This window comes from Manacus vitellinus, unplaced genomic scaffold, assembly GCF_001715985.3.
Source record: "Manacus vitellinus isolate BGI_N305 unplaced genomic scaffold, ASM171598v3 scaffold_24_pilon, whole genome shotgun sequence".
Classification (NCBI taxonomy): domain Eukaryota; kingdom Metazoa; phylum Chordata; class Aves; order Passeriformes; family Pipridae; genus Manacus; species Manacus vitellinus.
This window is the reverse complement of record NW_021939798.1, coordinates 9,532,252-9,550,932: the sequence shown is the minus strand read 5'-3', so window position 1 is coordinate 9,550,932 and position 18,681 is coordinate 9,532,252. Positions and strand designations below refer to the sequence as shown.

Sequence of the window (18,681 nt, the reverse complement as noted above, 5' to 3'; positions counted from 1 at the left end):
CACCTGCAGCAAATCAAACAGGAGCCAAGGAGCTGCTCCCACCCAGCCCATCCCGAGCCTCTCCCACCCTGGCGCTCAGCACCCCCCGAGCCCTGGGCCGGCGCGGGGCAGCGGTCGGGTGGCATCTGGTTCAAACTCTGCCATCTGTCCGTGATTGTTTTAATGGCTCGTTTCAGCTCATCCTCCCCAGGGCAATCCAGGGCAAAGCTTTGACACCTTCATCCCCGGCTCGTGCTGCCGGACCCGCCCGCTCTCCCCGCCCCAGCCCCCGATGCTGTTGGGCATGAGCGCCTGCAGCAGGAGGGCGCTGACCCTGCTCAGCAGCGTGTTCGCCGTCTGCGGCCTCGGCCTCCTGGGCATCTCTGTCAGCACGGACTACTGGCTCTACCTGGAGGAGGGCATCGTCCAGCCCCAGAACCAGACGGCCGAGATCAAGCTGTCGCTGCACTCGGGGCTCTGGAGGGTCTGCTTTCTGGCAGGTACGTTCTCACCCCCCAAAAAAACATGCCCTGCTATTTATATGTTTTATATTTATATGTTTTATATGTTTTATATTTATATGTTTTATATTTGTATGTTTTATATTTATATGTTTTATATTTATATGTTTATATGTCTTATAACATATAAACAGATATATAACTATATATGTTATGTCTATTTATACATATATAAATCGATAAATATTAATGTAGTTATAGTGTTTGTTGTCTGTGTCATCCCATGGGAAACGGCCAGGAAACATGGGATTTTTAGAAGCTCTGTCCATCTTTGCGTCCAAACTCAGGCCCATGCCCAACTTTTAACAGTCTGATGGATAAATGTGCCTTTCAACACAGGTTTTGGGTGGGTTTGATGCTGCCATGCCAGCCCCCCCCCCCCCCGTCCCAGTGCTGTGGCCTTGGGCAGCAGCTCAAAACTTTCCATTTGGTCCCTGCAGAATTTAGATTCAGGTCAGCTGGACCATTCCCTCTGTCCCTGCCAAGTGTGATGGAGCAGCTTGGCTGCGGGAGCAGAGTTGAATAAAACCTGAGGGAATGGGAATCTCAAAGTGACCAGCCTGAAATGTCACAAAGTTTCAACTGCTGCTTGGAAAAAGTCAGGGGAGGCCTGAGGAGCTGTGATACCACCCCTGGAGTGACTTTAAAGCCTTTGGCTTTGGGGTTCACGTTTGTGCACACAAGGAAATGGTATTTAAGAGGTGTCTTTTTTCCACCCCAACCACAGACACTCAAGATGGAGCAGCACTAAAAAGCAAATTTGTTTTTATGCATGCACGGAAATTCAATTTAAAGCTGCTCTCCCCCCCCAAAAAAACCAGACAGACAAGCACAATGCAGGAGTGACTTGGCCTGTGTCTGCTGCAGGTGAGGAGCGTGGCCGGTGCTTCACCATCGAATACGTCATGCCCATGAACATCCAGCTGACGTCTGAGTCCACAGTCAACGTCCTGAGTAAGTGGTTCTGGGGGGTCTCACCCTGCAAAGCTCCAAGGGGTCACTTGTGACTCCCCCAAGAAATCCCCTCTGTGTCTTTGCCAAAGAAACTCCGAATTGTAGATGCAACTACATTTTGTGACTATGTGAATCACCCAGTGTGCTCCTAAGCTTCTGGGGACATCCCTTTCTAATGGCAGGGTTCTCACAGAGGCTCTAAGCTGTATAATTTCCTGTCACTGGCTATTCAGCACTAATGTTTATCGAAGTGTTTGGCTTTTTAGTCTCCTCTCCATAATTTGCAGCTGTATTTATTCCCTAGCAGTCAATTTTACACATTATATAGTGGGATGAATTAAGGATGGAGTGTCACAGCTCTCACGATGAATTCTGCAGTCATTTTGGATTTAATAAATAGGATTGTTCTGCAAACACTTATGGGGTGAAGCTAGAGAAAAATGCAGGTTCTGATGGTTTTTTCCCATGCAACACTTCACAAAGAAACCCTCAGAAATGCAGATATTGGCAGAATCACCACCATAGTGGTGAGGACCTGGCACAGGTTGCCCAGAGAAGCTGTGGCTGCCCCATCCCTGGGAGTGTTCAAGGCCAGGCTGGATGGGGCTTGGAGCAACCTGGGATAGTGGAAGGTGTCCTGACCTTGGCAGGAAACGTAAGATCCCTTCCAACCCAAATTGTTCTATGATTCCGTAATTCTGTGTTTTTACTCAGTGCATTAGCAAAGAGGGAAACCCCAGACACAGTATGGTCAGAGCAGCAGGGCTGGAGCCATCTCACCCAGCCCATTTCTCATACTATATGGGGAGGATTAACCTGTTCTCCCTTCCCTCTGCTCCTCTCCTGACAGAGATGATCCGCTCTGCCACCCCCTTCCCTCTGGTCAGCCTGTTCTTCATGTTCATTGGCTTCATCCTGAGCAACATCGGCCACATTCGGCCCCACAGGACCATCCTCGCCTTTGTCTCGGGGATTTTCTTCATCCTGTCGGGTGAGTTTTGCTACCAGGTTTTCTCCTGACAACTCTTGAGGACGGAGCACATTTGCTTTGGTAGCTGCTGGTGCTCTCCTGACCCGCTGTGGTGGCTCCTTGATGGAGTCATCACCCACAGGGGCTCCCCTGCAGCTCAGCCCTGCAGCCTGATCTGCTTTTGTGGGATGAAAAACCATCCACTGCAAAACTCATTTGTGGAAGTGTGGGGGAAAGTCTCCACCACGTGCAGGAGCAGGTGCTGGGGGAGAGGATGCTTCTCGTGGCACATCAGTCACAGGAGAGATCAGAAACTTCAAACTGCTCAGTTGGGATGTTTCTACATGAGAAAAGGGAATGTTTTATTCATGGTGCTGTGTGAGTGTTAAACAAATAGCTGTGACAGCTGAGCTTTGAAGTCAGCTCCTACCAGAGCCAGCTGCCTCCTCCCCAGTGCACACAGACTTGCCAGAGCAGGTAATGCTTTGACTGAAATGAGAGGAGTGCCCTGGGTTAGCGCAGCAGGAGGGAGGGCAGCTCCTTTCCCCAGTTATTCCAAGCACAGTTTTTTACTTTCCCCCACAAGTCAGGTCTTAGGGAAGGTGTTTCTTCAGCACTTCATCCCTCTTTCCCACTGTCCTTCTGCAGGTCTGTCGCTGGTGGTGGGGCTGGTCCTCTACATCTCCAGCATTAATGACGAGATGCTCAACAGGACCAAGGACTCGGAGACGTTCTTCAACTACAAATACGGGTGGTCCTTTGCCTTCTCTGCCATCTCATTCCTTCTCACAGAGGTACCCACAGCTCTCACATCCCTGTAACGAGTGTGTCCCGTTCTCAGGGGTGGGCACACTGAGGCTGTTGGAAAAAAGAGGACCTGGGTGGGGTTTAAGGCGGGGCTGTGAGGGCAGAGGGGTAAAATATACTGTGAAGGGAGACAGGGTGGGGACAGACCCAAGCCTGGCGCGCTGATGGGGCACTTGGTGACGATTTGATGCCAGGCAGGAAATGCAGAGCAGGAGACGTGGTTGTGCTGCATTATTTAGTGCATGGATCCCAGGCAGAGGGCAGTGAAGTGACAGCCCTCAGGTGCCTTTGTGCATCAGCAGCAGAGCGAAAAAAAGGCGATTTATATTTGGGGGATGGTGGAGGAGGCAGCCACGAGCAGGGTGGGCGTCAGGCCGTGTCTCTGTCCCGCAGAGCGCCGGGGTGATGTCCGTGTACCTGTTCATGAAGCGCTACACGGCCGAGGACATCTACCGACCCCACCCCGGCTTCTACCGGCCCCGCCTGAGCAACTGCTCCGACTACTCGGGGCAGTTCCTGCACCCGGATGCGTGGGCGCGGGGCCGGAGCCCCTCGGACATCTCCAGCGAGGCCTCCCTGCAGATGAACAGTAACTACCCAGCCCTGCTCAAGTGCCCCGACTACGACCAGATGTCCTCGTCCCCGTGCTGAGCCCCGACGTCCCCGATGGTCGCCGCGTCCCGACTCCTGTCTGTCGTTTTTTTAGGCCACTCTTTGAGGCCACTTCTCTATTTATAGGAGCGTAAATATAACCAGGGAGATCGGTTATATAACCAATAGTGTAACCTAGAGAATTGGGATGTTTTCCTTTCTTTGGTTTTTTTTTGGGGGGTTGTTTTATTCCTCCCCACGTAACTAAAGATCCCTCCAAAGTCCTCTTCTCTCGGCTCGTCCCGCTGAGCAAACAGCAGTTCTGCCTGGGGGGATAAATCCAGGGCTGGACTCCAGAGCAGGAAAAAGAAAATAGAGTAGAACTAAGAAAAAAAAAAAAAGGTGTATTTTTTTGGTGTAGGTAAGTAGGCTGCAAAAGTTTGTGCATTTGACTGTATCATTTAATTATATATTTACTGGCCTAAGTGCCAGCAGGCATAAAAGATTGGTGTAACTTTCCAAGAAATAACCAGCATTCGAAAAATAGAAATTTTGTCTTGATTGAATATTTACTGATTGATATCTCTCAGTGCTGGATATCACTTCCAACCAGGCTGTAATGGGAAATAGCCATCCTTCTGGACAATACCTCAGCAAGCTTGGACACAAGCAGGTTGTTCCTCTATGGCCACTTGTAAACTGTTGCTTAAATATCCCCTATTAGACTGGAGGCACCCTGGTGAGGTGGCTCTAGCACCCAAATTTCCTCTGCCATCCCATAGGCAGGAGATCTGAAGAGCAAATGGGAGAATTTCAGTGCAGCATCGAGTGGAAAACAACCTAAACCCTTCCCACAGGAAACATTAGATGTAGGATTTAGGGGGAATTATGGCCAGAAGTTGTTGCAGTGAAAGGCAAGATCCCAAACCAGTGTAAAGTGATGCAGCTGAAACTTATGGCACAAGTCCACTGCAGCAAAGTAGTTGGCTTATATTTCATTTTGGCAAGAAAATGGTATTTTAGCTGCTTTTTGTGTGTGTGTGTATGAAACTTATTTTGAGATTTTTAAGTTTTGAAACTTCGTCTCATGCTTTGGCATTTTGGCCTCAGCCACCTGCCAGGGGAGAGCATCACCCTGATGGAAAGCAGGGCAGGGAAGGAGCAGGCTGTGTTCCCTCGTGCTCTCCTGTGTGAGTCCCATCCTGTCTCCGTGCAAGAGAAAGAGCTTTGTCCAAACTTTATTTCTGTTCTTGTTATTTTCAACCTCTGGGGAAAATTTCATTTCTGCAAAACGAAACCGTCCGAGGACTCTTGGTATATTCGAGCTTGTTTTTTGTCGTACTGTAATTAAAAGAAATAGAATATACACACTTTTAATCTCATTTGTAGCACACTGGGGAGTGAATGTTGCACTTTGTTGTTATTATTTAATGTTAATATTTATTATTTGCTGTTTAATAGTTATTATTTATAAACTCCTCCAAAGTAGGGGCCAAGTCCTGCTGCAGCACCACTATTTGTATGGATTCCAATGCCCATTCCACAGGACTTCATTGCAGCTGTATTTCCAGACAGCTCTTGAACAAGATTATTTCTCTCCAGTTCCTTCAGATAAGTAACATATATCTAGTGTATATATAATGTCTCTGACTCCTAATTTGCTAAGTTTTAAAACCAGGGTATCATTTTGTAGACACAGTTCTATTTACCCTCAGTTTTTCTATTACCCTCAAGCATCTGTGTTCTCACTGAAACACCAGTTTGGAAGTGCTACATGACAGGTTTTGCTGCTGGTTCAAGCATTAAAGTACAATCCAGCCCCATCATCCAGCAGCAAAGCTTGCTGGTCCTCAGCCAGATAAACCACCAGTTTTCCATCAGGATCTCCATGTTCTGTGTGAATTTGGCTCCAAGAAAGCACTGGAGTTCAGAAGCAATGATTTTGCATTTCCTAGAGCCTGATCTAGTTTGCTGGGCTTGACACCAGTGTTTTCTGGTGGCTCAAAGGCAGTTGCCTTTGCATCTCACCCTTGATGGATCTTATATTCTCAGTCCTTCTTGGAAGGGAGATCTTCAGGATCCCCAAAGTCGCTGATGCTCAGAGGCACAAGGGCTGTCCCATTTTCCCCCACACTATGGAGTCATTTTGTGGGTTAATCCTATGCAGCATCAGGAGATGTGCCTGTCCCCGAGTGGAATTTTCTTTGGTACTGATTAAATAGAGAATTATTCATTTTATAAATGAAAATGATTGCCTACATAAGCAGAAGAAATTAAAAAAAAAAAAACTTCATGCCTTCCCCGAGGCCCCAGAAGGTTTAGCAGAGTCTAGGGGCGAATTAGAAAAGTAATTATTTTCATTCATTGGAGAGATTGTCATCATGTGGCTGCATTTGTGAGCCTGGGAGTTCACACATTCACCCAGTGAGCACAAAAAGGACAGGACTGCCAAAAGCAATCTGTCAAAGTGTTTGCTGTTGGTCCAGTAAATGCTGGGTTTTGGTAGGATAAGGTGGTGTTTAGTAAAGCACGGGCAGCAATGGTTGTGCCTCCAGGTGCTGTTCTATCCCTCCAAACGTTTGGCAGCAGCTCTCACTACGGCTCTGAGCCTTTTTTAATGTTACCACACTTTCATGGACTGTGGAGAAACTTCTCCAGAGCCTCTGGTGCAGTGGTGTGGGCGAGGCAGCGGGGCGAGCTGTGAGCCCAGTGACACCAGTAAATACATGTAGCACCCCCTTAGGACACCTACTCAGCATTTAATTACCTCTTCCAGTCACCTGGCATGGTCTCACCCCACATTAATCTCTGTTACCCCACATCCTTTCTCCCTGAGGGACACTGCTCAGTCCCCTCCTTCAGTCTCTCTCCCACCCATGTCAGCGATGGCCTCTCGCTGTGTTCCCTCTGTGTCTGGTGCTTTGATTGCAATAAATAAAAAGTAGAGTTTGAGGATAAGCAACCAATTAAATTAGAAGTTTTACCCTTAAGACTGAAGTCCTTAAATTCACCCGGTGGGATGAACCAAGCTGCTCCCATACCCGTGGGAAGGTGACTGCTTGTCTGACACTGCACAGAGAATGCTTTGCACTTAGAGGCAAAAAAAAGTTGTTTTGCATGAATGACTAACTAGTGTCAGACTCTTTGTGCATGTGGCTGTGTCTCCTTGTACTGGAGCATTAGAATGAGTTACTGGGATTAAGGGTTAAAGCCTGAGCCAGGAGCAGTTCCCTGCTCCAGATGCTGCTCAGGGCTGAAGCTTTTTCTGTCCCTGCCATCAGCCTCCCACACACACATCCACCCTGCAGCCTGGGTGCTGTGTGGAGTTCATGGCACGGGGAGGGGTGAATGGGAACTGCAGGAGTGGCACATGGGAGGTGAGACAACCCCTGGCCCAGGGAAGGCTGGTTGGGAAGATGGGTGCTCTGAGATTTTCTCAGGGAACTCCCAGGAGTCACACTTCCCCTCTGTGGGGTTTTTAAAACAAATCCCCTTTCTGTAAGCCCAGAGAGGCATTTTGTGGTCTGTGTATCTTCCTCTCGCTCTCACACCGTGTCACTCCCATGGTGTGATGGGGCCCTGGTGGGAACAAGCTCCATTTGCCCCTCAGTAGTGTCCTGAAAACCCTTAATGAATCATGAGCTATGGATGCAGGAGGTTCATTAGAGACCAATCACAAGCAGTAATTAAGTAGCCAGGAGTAACAAGGCTGTGCTGGGTCTTGCTCTCCCTCAGCTGCTGCTGGAACAGCTTGAGGCTCCGGAGCCCTTTCTTGCCCAGCAGAAAAAATACGATTTTTATATAAATTTATATATAGATATCGATGAACTGTCCTCCAGTGCTGCTCCCCTTGCAGCTGTGTTGGCAGTGGGCACAAGGAGTCTCTGCAAAGGTTCAGGTGAGGCACAAGACCCCATGTGGCAGTAACCCCTCTGAGCAGAGGTGCAGACTGAGAGCCCTGCTGAGCTGTTCTGGCTGCTGGTGAAGCTTCTGCTGAGGTGAGATGAGGTTTGGGCGGGTGTTTTGGGGCAACCTGGTCCTGCTCTTGCCCAGGAGGGTGGCATGGAGCTGTTGGTCAGGTAGGCAGGGGGAGACCAAATCCTTATACCTGGGGAAGTCCCAGATGAGCCTTAGTGTTGCATCATCTGGACACGGGGTTGAAGACCCATGCTCTTAGCTTCAAGCAGACAGGACCCAAAGGTATTTTATTAGGGCTCCAGGGTTTATTAATGTTTCAGCCACATGCCAGTGTGGCAGGGTAAGGAGCTGACTCGGGCATGGTGTCTGCAGCTCACGGTGCTCTGCTCTCGAGTCCTTGTGTTGCATTATTAATACTATTTGTCAAGGCTGTGTATTCATTTTCCCAAATGTGAGCTGGCCCCATGGGCTATTCAAGGTGTGCTAAGAAATTAAATAGTCTTATTTCTCCCTGCTGATACCTTGTTAGCTGTGCAGAGCTGGTGTGTCTGTGCTGGGGATGCTGTGTGAACAGGCAAAATATTCACCTGAGTAAATATTCCTCCACTAATGAGAAGTAGCTGAGAGATATTTATTTTCTTCTTCTTCCTTATGAGATTTATTTGTTCCCTTCCTAATTTTTTCCCCAAATTTACAGTCAAACCTAACTAGAAAAAGCAGCATTTTTCTCATCCAGTTTTGGGGCTCCTGGTGGGGTGTCCTTCACCCCACTGCAGCACCCCTTGTTCCACCAGCTCTCTCCAAGAACCACATCAGCTCTTTAATTTTTCTTTCTGCAGACTGGCTGCACCCCAGCTGTCCTGGACACAGGAAAGCTGTGATTCCTGGGTAGGGAGCAGGGTGTCCCCAGCACCCTGGCTGCTCCATGGGTGCCACCTCACATGCCCCACCATGGCCAGGGTGCTCCACTGACCTTTCCTCCCTGCACCGCAGGGTTTCTGTCTATAGTGATTGTGTGGATGTCAAATCCCACCCTGTTCCCATGGATACAGTGGAATGTAGAGAGGGAAGAGCTGCCTCTTTGCTTTATCTTCATGTGGGGTTTTATATACCTCGGATTTTGGGTTGCAGTGTCCTCAGTGGGCAGTGGTCATAACAGGCAGGAAATGGCTGCAGTGATCACCCCATGTGTCTTTAATTGCAAGCCAGTTCCCCAGATTTAACCCTTCTTCTTTTCACACCACTTTATCTTTGACCCTCTGGTCAAATCAATCTTCTAGTCAACTTTGTAGAAGAAAGATTCTGCTATTATTATTATTATTATTATTATTATTATTATTATTATTATTACTACAATTTGCAACCCAGGAAAGCACCATTTCAACCAGAAAAATTAGCCCCACTCAACTGTGTTGCCAGATTCTACCCCAAGGGCTGGATTTGAGGAATACATTGCCTCTAACTGGATGTTTTCAAGTCTTGAGCAGTTTGTACCATGTGTTCTGCAGGCTTTGTCCAGCATTTTTAATCAAACCACTGCAGAACTCCCTAAGCCTCACCCCTCTCTCCATTTCCAGTGAAAGGAGAAGTATTCACACACAAATAGTGATTAATATGCCTTGAAAATACACAGCACCAGCAGCCAAGGTTATTCCCCAGTAACCCATCATTTTTGTCATGGGCTCTGGATAAATCTGGCTGTGCTGACATGCAGCTGCTTTTAATCTTCAGTGTTAGGGCAGTGTGAATTCATTTCTCTTAGAGGCAAGCCAGGTGTGACAGGGGTGCAGAGAAGATGTTCAGTGGCTCGGGCTCGTTCAGGTTTGCAGTTCCTTCAACTGAGGCTGATGCAGCTCCGTCTGCCCAAAGGGCTGCGACAGCCGGCACGGTGGGTACTGCCTGAACAGCTCATTTTGGAACAAAGTCACTATTACCCCAGCTCATCCCAACTAGCACCTCTAAATCTGCATGTGGACAAATCCTCAGGCCCAAGATTCAGCTTTGCTGCTAATCAACAAAGTATGCAGGCACGTGCCAAAATCCCTTGGACTCTCGGAAGCAAAATTAAGCCCGAGCGAAGCTCTGCTGAACAAGAGCTGTCTTTGTTTAATAACACCTGGGAGTGGGTTTTAGTGATAGGGGAGGTGGAAGGCACAAAAGAGGAGATAGTACAGAGACGTGACCGTAAATTTATTATTTTCCTCTAGTGATAACATCTTTAATGAGGTGTGTGTTCACAGAAACATAACCCTGAGGTTCTCACATCTGTCTGGCATCCTGACACGTGCCAGCATCCCGCTGCAACCGCAGGGGAAGAGCTGCCAAGGAAGCTGAAAGGTGTTATTTAATTAATAACAGCTAATTTGAATAAATACCAAAGTGTCACTCAGCTGCTCTGGGGGGGAGTGTGGTGATTTCACCTCTGTGGGAAAGGGGACACGGTCGGTGTCACACAAGTGCAAGGAGCAGCCGTGTCTGTCGTGTTGGTGCAGGGCAGATCCTGCTCATTTCTTTATATTTAATAAGTAAATCTCTGGTATTCAGGTTCAGCATAATTGGGTGCTCTGTAGGCCTTAATGCTGGTTTAATCTGCCTCCAGCTCAGCTCATCAAAGGCTGCTGAAGTGAAGGGATAAGAAAAGAATCCGTGGCCCTTGCAGAGGCTGCGTAGTGCCCAGCCAACATCTGACACTGAAATTATATGGCTTGTAAAGCTGTCTTGTTTCAATGCTAAATAAGCTCAAACATCCGAGTGAAAGCTCTTGTTTATCCTTGAAAAGCAAACTGTGCTTTATTTTAGCAGAAATTACAGGGTCTGTTCCTTGACAGAGCATCCCCAGTTCCTGCTGGGCTTAACAAACTTCAGAATGACCCCTGTTTTTCCAGGACAATAGGATTATATATTATTTAGTATTATTGCTCATAATTTAGATAAACAGATGCCTCTCCAGCAGTGCAGAACACATACATCTGAAATCCCCATCAAATTATTTATTTCCATATAAATTATGTACTGTCAAAACTGCTCTACTGATCTGAAGGTTAAAGGCTTCATCACAGAAATGCAGCAGCTCCCCTTCATCTCAATCAGAATGGGATTATTTACAGAAAAAAAGCATCCTGGTGGCTGTGGATTTCCTATTGATCTGCTTCAGCAGCTCTGTCTGACTGGGAACAGCTGAAATACATGAAATAAAAACACAAACCTACAGTTGTTTTATCTTCCCATAAAAAGTAGGTCATATTCCCAACTGAGCTGTATTTTATTCATGTAAATACATTTTTACAATTAAAAATGCAACAAAAACTATGTTCATGTCAACAGAGCTGAGCCTGGTGAAACTGGGTTAGGGCTGATGCCTGGGCTTCCTCAGGCAAAGCCTTGCTGATGATGGGGCAGGTCCCTCCTGCCTCTGCCATGGGGTAGGACCCCAAAACACCTGTTTTGGAGCAGGAAAGTGAAGCAGGAGAGGAGTGAAAGCGCTTAAAGCTCTCCAGATTGAGCTCCATATAGGAATAATTATGGCTGCTATTTTAAGAAGCTGTTTAATAACGTTAAACCGATGACAGGCTGAGATTATAACACTTGCCACCTCCGCGCTCCTGGGGGCTTTTTCTTCCCCACTCCCACCCCCCTCCCAGTCAGTTCTGGTATATTTGCATTTTTTCCAAGCCAATTATCGTGCCCCAAAGGCTCTTGAGCAAGCTGGGAATGGCTTTGCAGGAGAGGAGAGTACAAGGCATTGAAGTACAACAGCAAAGCCATTAGCTCCTCTCCTGGTGGGCACCTGGAGCGTGTTCAGCTGCAACATCCACGTTGTCACCTGGTCCTGGAAAATATCTGGGGGCAAATCAGAGCTTCTTCTGGGGCTGAGAGGTCGCCCCACAGGTACCACCCTGTGCTGTGACCCGTGGCACGTGTGGGCCTGCAGCCCGTGGGTAAACACGTCTCTGTCCCAGTATTCCTATTTATAAAACAGAAACTGTATTCTTAATTGGCATATTGGTACTTTGGGACCTTTGCATACCCTTAGTATGCACACAGATAATTAATGATGGTCTTTTGGAGGTTTAATGTCGCGTTTGTGTGCGTGGTGATGAGCACTGAGCTCCTTTTTGCTCCCTCCCCAGTGCAGGGCTGTGTGTTACCCTGCAACAGAAATTGGAGCTGCTTAAAGAAACTGCCCTAAGAGGGTTGTCAGGGCTGTCTTAGGGACCTGCACCGCCAGAAAATTAAAGCCTGAAACAGAGGCAGAAGGAAAAAAAGAGCTAGAAAGGATGGGGTTTTCTATCCTATTTTCCTGTTTGTTCTGGTGCTTCATTTTTAATAAGAGCCAAAAAAAAAAAAAAAAAGGACTTGGGTCCAGCTGGCTGTTGTTTGAGAAGGAAGGTGGGAAGGTGGTGTCCTGGAGGTCCCAAAGAGGGGTGTGTGGGCTCAGGTCAGCACCTCCTCTACAGCCATCACTGGGCTATTAATGGTGTAAAGAAACTTTACTCCAGGCAGGTTCTGTGCAAGGAGCTGCAGTGAAAGCTGGGATAAAACCTGCTTGTCCTGCAGATTCAGGACACAGGGTCTCCTGCCTGCCCAGCTGGGCTCCATGGAGGAAACAGGATCTCAGCATGACCCCAGTGCTCCCTCCCAGTTTTCAGCACTGAAAATCCATTACATTTGTTTTTTCACTTGCAAAACAACAACAAGAGCAATGATAATTATAATAAATAGGAATAATTTGAATAATATTAAATGCTTTGAATAACATCAAATAATAGCCATTGGAGAATCCCCCCCCATTCTTCCTTCATGAAAGACACAAGTTCATCATTAATCCTAGAGACAGAAAAGCTGGAAACCAGAGGATTTAAAATGTGGATTTGTGAACATTTTCCTGTTCTTTTCCTTTTTCTTTTTCCTTTTTTTTTTTTTTTTTTTTAACTTACAAATCTTGCAGCAGGAGGAGCGTGTGGAGCAGTTTCCACCCTGAACTGCTCATCATTGGGATGCTGAAACGCTGAGCTCCAGAGGGACTTTTTAATATTTAATTTTTTTTTTTCCTCCACTTAAGAGAAAATGGCTTTTTAGGGGCTGGAGGGGTCTGGAGCCGGGGGGACACTGGGGCTGGGGGGTTCTGGGGGACACAGAGGGGATCCCGCTCCCCGCCGCCGCGCCGCAGCCCCCGCCGCTGGTTTCGCAGCACCCTCTCCTGCTCCTACAGCGAAACAGCAGCCGGGAAGGCTGGGAGTCTCCCAAAAATTGCTTTTTTTCCCATCTCCAGTGATGCTATAAAAGCTTCTCAATGACCCTGAGCCCCGCTGTTCATTTTTGGGAACACAGCCTGCTGGAAACGCAGCTGAAATTCTTCCTGGAGAGGCAACGAGGCGGGGGCTGCCCTCTGGAAATGATGCTGCTCCTGTGGAAAGTTTGGGGTTTGGTTTTTATTTCAAAAAGTAAAAGCAGAGCTCAGAGTCTTCACTCAGGTGTAACTCCCACAGGCTGTCCGGATTTGGACAGAGCAAAAATATTCAAAAAAAAAAAATCAAACAAAAAAAACTCCCAACAACAACAACAAAAAATGAGAAAACAAACACTGGGGTAGGCTTAGATTTAAAAGAGGTATATTTTAATATATATTACATGTATACATACATATGTATTTAAAAAAAATACTGTTTAAGGGAAAAAAGGAATAATTAATATGGGCAAAGGAGTGTAAAGTCACTCAGCTGGTGACTGATGGACCTGGTTTCTGATGGACCTGTGGGTGGATTCTCTGATGAGCCCGTGAGTGTACTCTTTGATATCTGGTGGAGTTGCATTCCTGCATCCTCCTCCTCCAGGAAGGGCATTAGCAGCTTCATCCTCTTTCATTCATCTGTTTGCAGTGACTTTGTGGCAGTCTTGTGTTGTTCCAGCTTGGATCCTCCATCAAACTGAAACAGCTCAGAAGTTCAAAAGGTGCAGAGGGAGAGACTGACAGGTCTCTGTGCCAGGACTGACCAGTCATGGAATGTTACGGGCACGGAGCATTGCAGACAGATTTCACAGAACAGGTTTTCTTAGAAAGGAATGGTACAAAAAGAAAAAGAAAGCTGAAAGCTTTATGAATTCTTAGCACCCAGGGAAAATGCTGTGAAAGGGAGCACAACATGAGAGGGCAGAATGAAGGACCTCTGAAGTGCCACTTTAGTGCTGTGACGGGGGAGATGCAGCACCTTCGAGCAGACAAAGCCAACCAAGAGTGTGGGCTTGGAAAAAGGAAGCAGAAAGCACAGAAGCAAAGGAACCACTTAAGCCAGCCTGGAGCAGAGGAGGGAAGAAGGGCAGCACCCAGTCCTGCTCTGGTGGTGGCACAAAAAAGGAATCAGGAACTTTCTGCAGAACCACGTCAAAGCCATAGCAGCAAATATCCAGGTAAGAACTTTCCTGCAAGCCTAGGAACCCACTGGTGGGGGTCTCACCCACTCTGGCATGGCTTCCCCTCCCTCCTGCCCCCACGGGGAGCATCTTGGAGCTGGATAATTGGTTTTGTTCTGTATTTTCAGCTCACTGGGGGCTCTGGGTACCAGGTGTGGCAGGAAAGCCTGGCTGCCACACAGACTGCAGGTGTCAGGACCCGGTTGCCAGATGCTGTCACGTGGGATTGCTGAAGATTTCAGTGTACCCAGACTTTCTACTCTGTGGAAATGCTGCATTTATGACATTCAAAGAAAGGTATCACACTCCTGCCTTCGCTTAGATGTTGAGGATGCTCAATGTTTACACTGTTGGATATGGCAAAGCAGAATGGAAACAGATGCTCCAAAGGAGAAAGAGCCTTCCATGGGGAATATCCTGCCCTTCTCTAGGTCCATAGCTCCAGGACAAGAACTTTATCATATAGTAATGGAACAGTTTTTATTCTAGCAAAGAGTTGTGTCAATAAACACCTCTTTGGTGTGATTTCTGGCAGCTGAGCTTTGATTTGCATGGCCTCTGCAGCTACCTCGGGGACACCGCTCCACATAGCACATGGATTTTTGCTGATAAGAATTGAATGCCTCAGTATGGACACAATTGACCCCTTGGTAAATGCTGCTCTAATAAGAGCTGCCTTGCATCAGCCAGGCTGCAGCTCTGCAGATAAAGGTGGGTTGTTCCTGTTAACCATGAACAGCCCAGAGAGGGGGATGAAGAAATGACCTGGCCAAGTTACCTGTCAAAGGCTGGAGGAGGGGAGATGGGTCAGAAAATGTCCATCATGTATAACAGCAGATCCTCCTGCATCCCACAGCAGCTCACTGAGGACCAGAGGGTGGCAGGAGGAGAGAGCTCAAAAAATTCCTTATAAACTAAGGATGTGCAGAGACCAAGGATCCCCCTGGGTTTATCTGTTATTATTTTGAAAAGAAAAAAAATGAAAGTGGTTTTATTATTAAAAGAGCCCATCTGAGGAAGCCAGAGACCTCCTCAATATCTGCTTGCATTATTAAAGGGAATGAATCATTAAATGCACCTCGAGATGCAATCATGGGTATCAGGATAAATCAATCCCCCAGAAGAAGAAGCATCAGCTGAGGATCTTATTTGCAACTGCTCTTCAGAGCAATTTCGAGGTGTGCAGGTCAGTGCTGCAGGAGGGCACCTGGTTCCCTGAACATCAATAACCCCCTGCAGCACTTGGAAGTACACAGATCTCAGGCCATGGGGAAAGCTGCTGTTCTCTGTGCATCCATGGAGGAGCCTGGAGCTGCCTTTGGGAGAAACAGCATCCTCTCTTTGTAATGGTGCTAAAGGAAAGGAAAAAAAAAAAACACCACAAGCCTCAACTCTCAGCAATAAGAGAATTAGCATGACAGATGGCTTGAAGAAAAAGAAAGACTATCTCGGGTTCTGGGATTTGTGCTGACGGAGCCGCAGAAAGGAACTATTGCAATTAGCATTTGTGCACAGTAATTGAGGAGCATTGAGACTTCCAACCCAATTTGCTACAATTGTCGAGCATTCATTGTTCTTGATTTAATTTTTTTTTTTTTTTTCAATTTTCCCTTCAGTCACAAGTCTGGGGACAGACAAAAATGCCACTTTGGGTTTTGCCTTCCTGCATCTTCCCGGGAAGGCACGTGGAGCTGTGCCGAGCTGCTCTCTGGGCTGCATCCCATCGGCAAAGGTAGCACAGCTTCCCTGGCTACCCGGGGTTATTCCTGCCTGGTCAAGCAAGTCCATCACTAAGTAAACACTGTGATTCATCAATATGGCCAAAGGCAGCCGAGTCTGGAGCCGTATGGCCTCGTGCAGCTGTCACTGTGCATCGCTGTAATGCAGAGCCAGCCCGGGCTTTCTCGGGAAGGGAATTCCAATCACCGTCAGATGTACCTGGAGGAGATGCCTCTCAGCACACGTGCTGGAAGCCATGGCCCTGGCACCCATCATTTATCTGTCTCCTTCTGTTTGGAAATCAGCCTTGAAATGCCAGTGCTTTTCCTGCTAACAAAGTTTCCAGGCTGTGGCTGCGCTCGGGGCTCCGGCACAGGGATGTGGGAGTGGAGATGGGCCCCGAACTGCAAAAACTCCTCTCACCGCTCCCCACCTGCCAGACCTGCCCACGGAAAAATGGGAATATGCTCTTCCATGAAAGTTATACCCTTTCAGGGACAGAAGGTGGCAGACGAGCTTGCTCGGAGCGCCTGGAGAAGTGGCTGCGATATCACTCAGAAGTTTAAGAGCATTTAATTCCTGGGTGCCCGGTGTGAGGGTGGCACACGCACCCCGTGCCCAGGGCAGCAGCCTCATGGTGAGCAGTGAGCTCTTGGGGTTACAGGTGCCTGGCACAGGGTCTGTTATGGCACTGCTGGAAAAGCAGCACCTCACCCACAGCTGTGCTAACCTGGGAAACAGGGCTGGGTTTGATAAAACCTGTGAACTTCACTGAATTGTTGGGGTTGGAAGATCACCCAGTCCAACCTCCCTGCCCAGGCAGGGTCACCTGAGTGACACAGGAATGCATCCAGGTGGGTTTGGAATGTCTCCAGGGAGAGAGGTTCCCTGACCTCCCTGGGCAGCTGTTCCAGGACTCTGCCACCCCCAATGGAAAGTTCTTCCTCATGTTGGAGTGGAGCTTCTTGTGTTTTAGTTCATGGCTATTGCTCCTCATCCTGTCCCTGGGCACCGCTGAAAACAGCCTGGCACCATCCTCTTGGCAGCCAACAAGAATTACTGTTGAAAAACCATATGTTGGTTATTTGTTGGCTTTTAGTGTTTAAGCTACAGGCGTAGCAAAGAACAGAGCAAGTAGGGACTTAATAAAACCTTTCAATTTATGACATTTTTCTCAGTGTTTAGGGTTTTTTTATGAGGTGTAGCCAGCACCTAATAGACACCTGAGAACAGAGCAATGGAACTAATCCTGACATGATCCATGCAAGGAACAACACAGGCAGAAGGAAACTGCTGATTTGGTTTGGTTTTGCAATGCACCTGCACAGCAGGTTTACTCTCAGGCTCCAGCAGGTTTTGGCCCCTTTAATTTGTGCTAAAGAGGTGGGAAGTGTGGGGCTATAAAAGCCCTGCAGTGAGCACTGAGGCACCTGTGGAGGGTGTCCTGCCTTGCTGGGTGGAGGAGGGCAACAGCTCAGGAAAGATCCTCCTCTCTGCTCTGGCCTTGCTGCTTTCCAGCTGAAATTTATTTCATTCTGAAACCTGATTGTCTCAGGAGCCTCTGCAGGCATCAGCAGAGGTCCCCTGCTATGCCCAGCAGTGCTGAAGAACCTGCTGGGGCTGCAGTTTGAGCCTCAGGAGAGGCTTCTTGCCTGGGAAAATGAAAGGACTTGAACTAAGGTAGAAGTCCCTGTAAGGTCCAGGTTGTCCTGGAGGGTGTCATGGGCCTGATGGGAGGGGAGAGGGTTTCTTGGTGTTAAGCATGTTGGCTTTGAAAGTCATATTTTTATGTTCCTGTCCTTTTTTTTTCTTTTTTTTTAAAGCTCTCCTGAGATGTGTGTATGAGTGTGTGTATATATATATATATGTGCATCTATATCAGGATCATGTATGGATAAAGATGATGAGATGTTGCACCCTAAGCAGGAGAAGTGTGGGGAGATAGGCCAGAGAAGATAATTATGGTCCTGGTGAGGAATACTTGGATTAAAAAAAAGCACAAATATTAATGAGTTCTTCCAGCTCTCAATCAGAGAATCCTCTAGTCAGGTGTAAACTCCTGAATTGATAAACCACCCTGCTAATTCCCAGATCCATCTTCCCCTGCAGCAAAGCTTGTGTTACAGTTGGGATTTCCAGTTTTCACCTAATCATCAGGCTGCAGCTTGAAGCTCATCACCCATTAATAGTGGCTTTAACAAGAACAGATAGTAAAAGAATTGATGTCCCAAGAAACTATTCCCCAGCTTCCAAAAGTCTCTTCAGACTTTACATGTGGAGGGAGCTGCTGCTTCACCTCTGCTCTTGGACAGGATTGAACTGTTGGTCACTCACTGAAAAATCATATTGGAGTAAATGCAATTTTCAGGAGGGTTTGGCTCAGCTGCCACTTCCCAGAACAGGGAATTTCGTGCTTCCAGGTGATGATGGAAAACTCTGGTTGTGCTTTCTCTCCATACCAGGATACTTTTGTTTGTTTATCTAAGTCTTTGTCCGAATTCAGATGAAAGCCTTGAGCCTCAGGTAGAGCTGGATCCTGTCTGTGGAGGAGGTTTTTGACCAAAACCCTAATTTCTTGAATGCTTGATCACCGATAACACTCACTGACATTATGAACAAATCAAGTTAAATAACAAGCCTCCCCTACCCAAATCAGACTAAGTATTGGTAGTTCCAAACTGTCAAATGAAAGATAATTTCTTATATTGTAACTTTTTATAAAATTAGTAGGCCATGCTCCAGCTAGAGACAAACAGAACAGCAGTAGGGGTGTATCTTCTACTCTGTTCCCTGCTAATATCCAATTTACAA

At 47.4% G+C, this 18,681-nt stretch overlaps 1 protein-coding gene across 1 annotated transcript; it reads left to right on the top strand.

Annotated features, from left to right (window-relative positions):
• The first annotated feature begins 215 nt into the window (after nt 1-215).
• On the top strand, nt 216-5,213 carry CACNG5 (calcium voltage-gated channel auxiliary subunit gamma 5). Its single transcript, XM_008921809.4, has 5 exons — nt 216-479; nt 1,368-1,454; nt 2,305-2,445; nt 3,073-3,218; nt 3,625-5,213. Exons 1-5 carry the CDS (start codon nt 272-274, stop codon nt 3,880-3,882), a joined length of 840 nt encoding a protein of 279 aa, XP_008920057.1. The 5' UTR covers nt 216-271; the 3' UTR covers nt 3,883-5,213.
• Nucleotides 5,214-18,681: the final 13,468 nt, after the last annotated feature.

Bases quoted from the DNA above. Each gene is read 5' to 3' on its own strand.
- CACNG5 (XM_008921809.4), top strand. From the start codon at position 272: ATGCTGTTGGGCATGAGCGCCTGCAGCAGGAGGGCGCTGACCCTGCTC. The intron at 1,455-2,304 runs GTAAGTGGTTCT...CTCTCCTGACAG, and splicing joins GTCCACAGTCAACGTCCTGA to AGATGATCCGCTCTGCCACC. The intron at 2,446-3,072 runs GTGAGTTTTGCT...GTCCTTCTGCAG, and splicing joins GATTTTCTTCATCCTGTCGG to GTCTGTCGCTGGTGGTGGGG.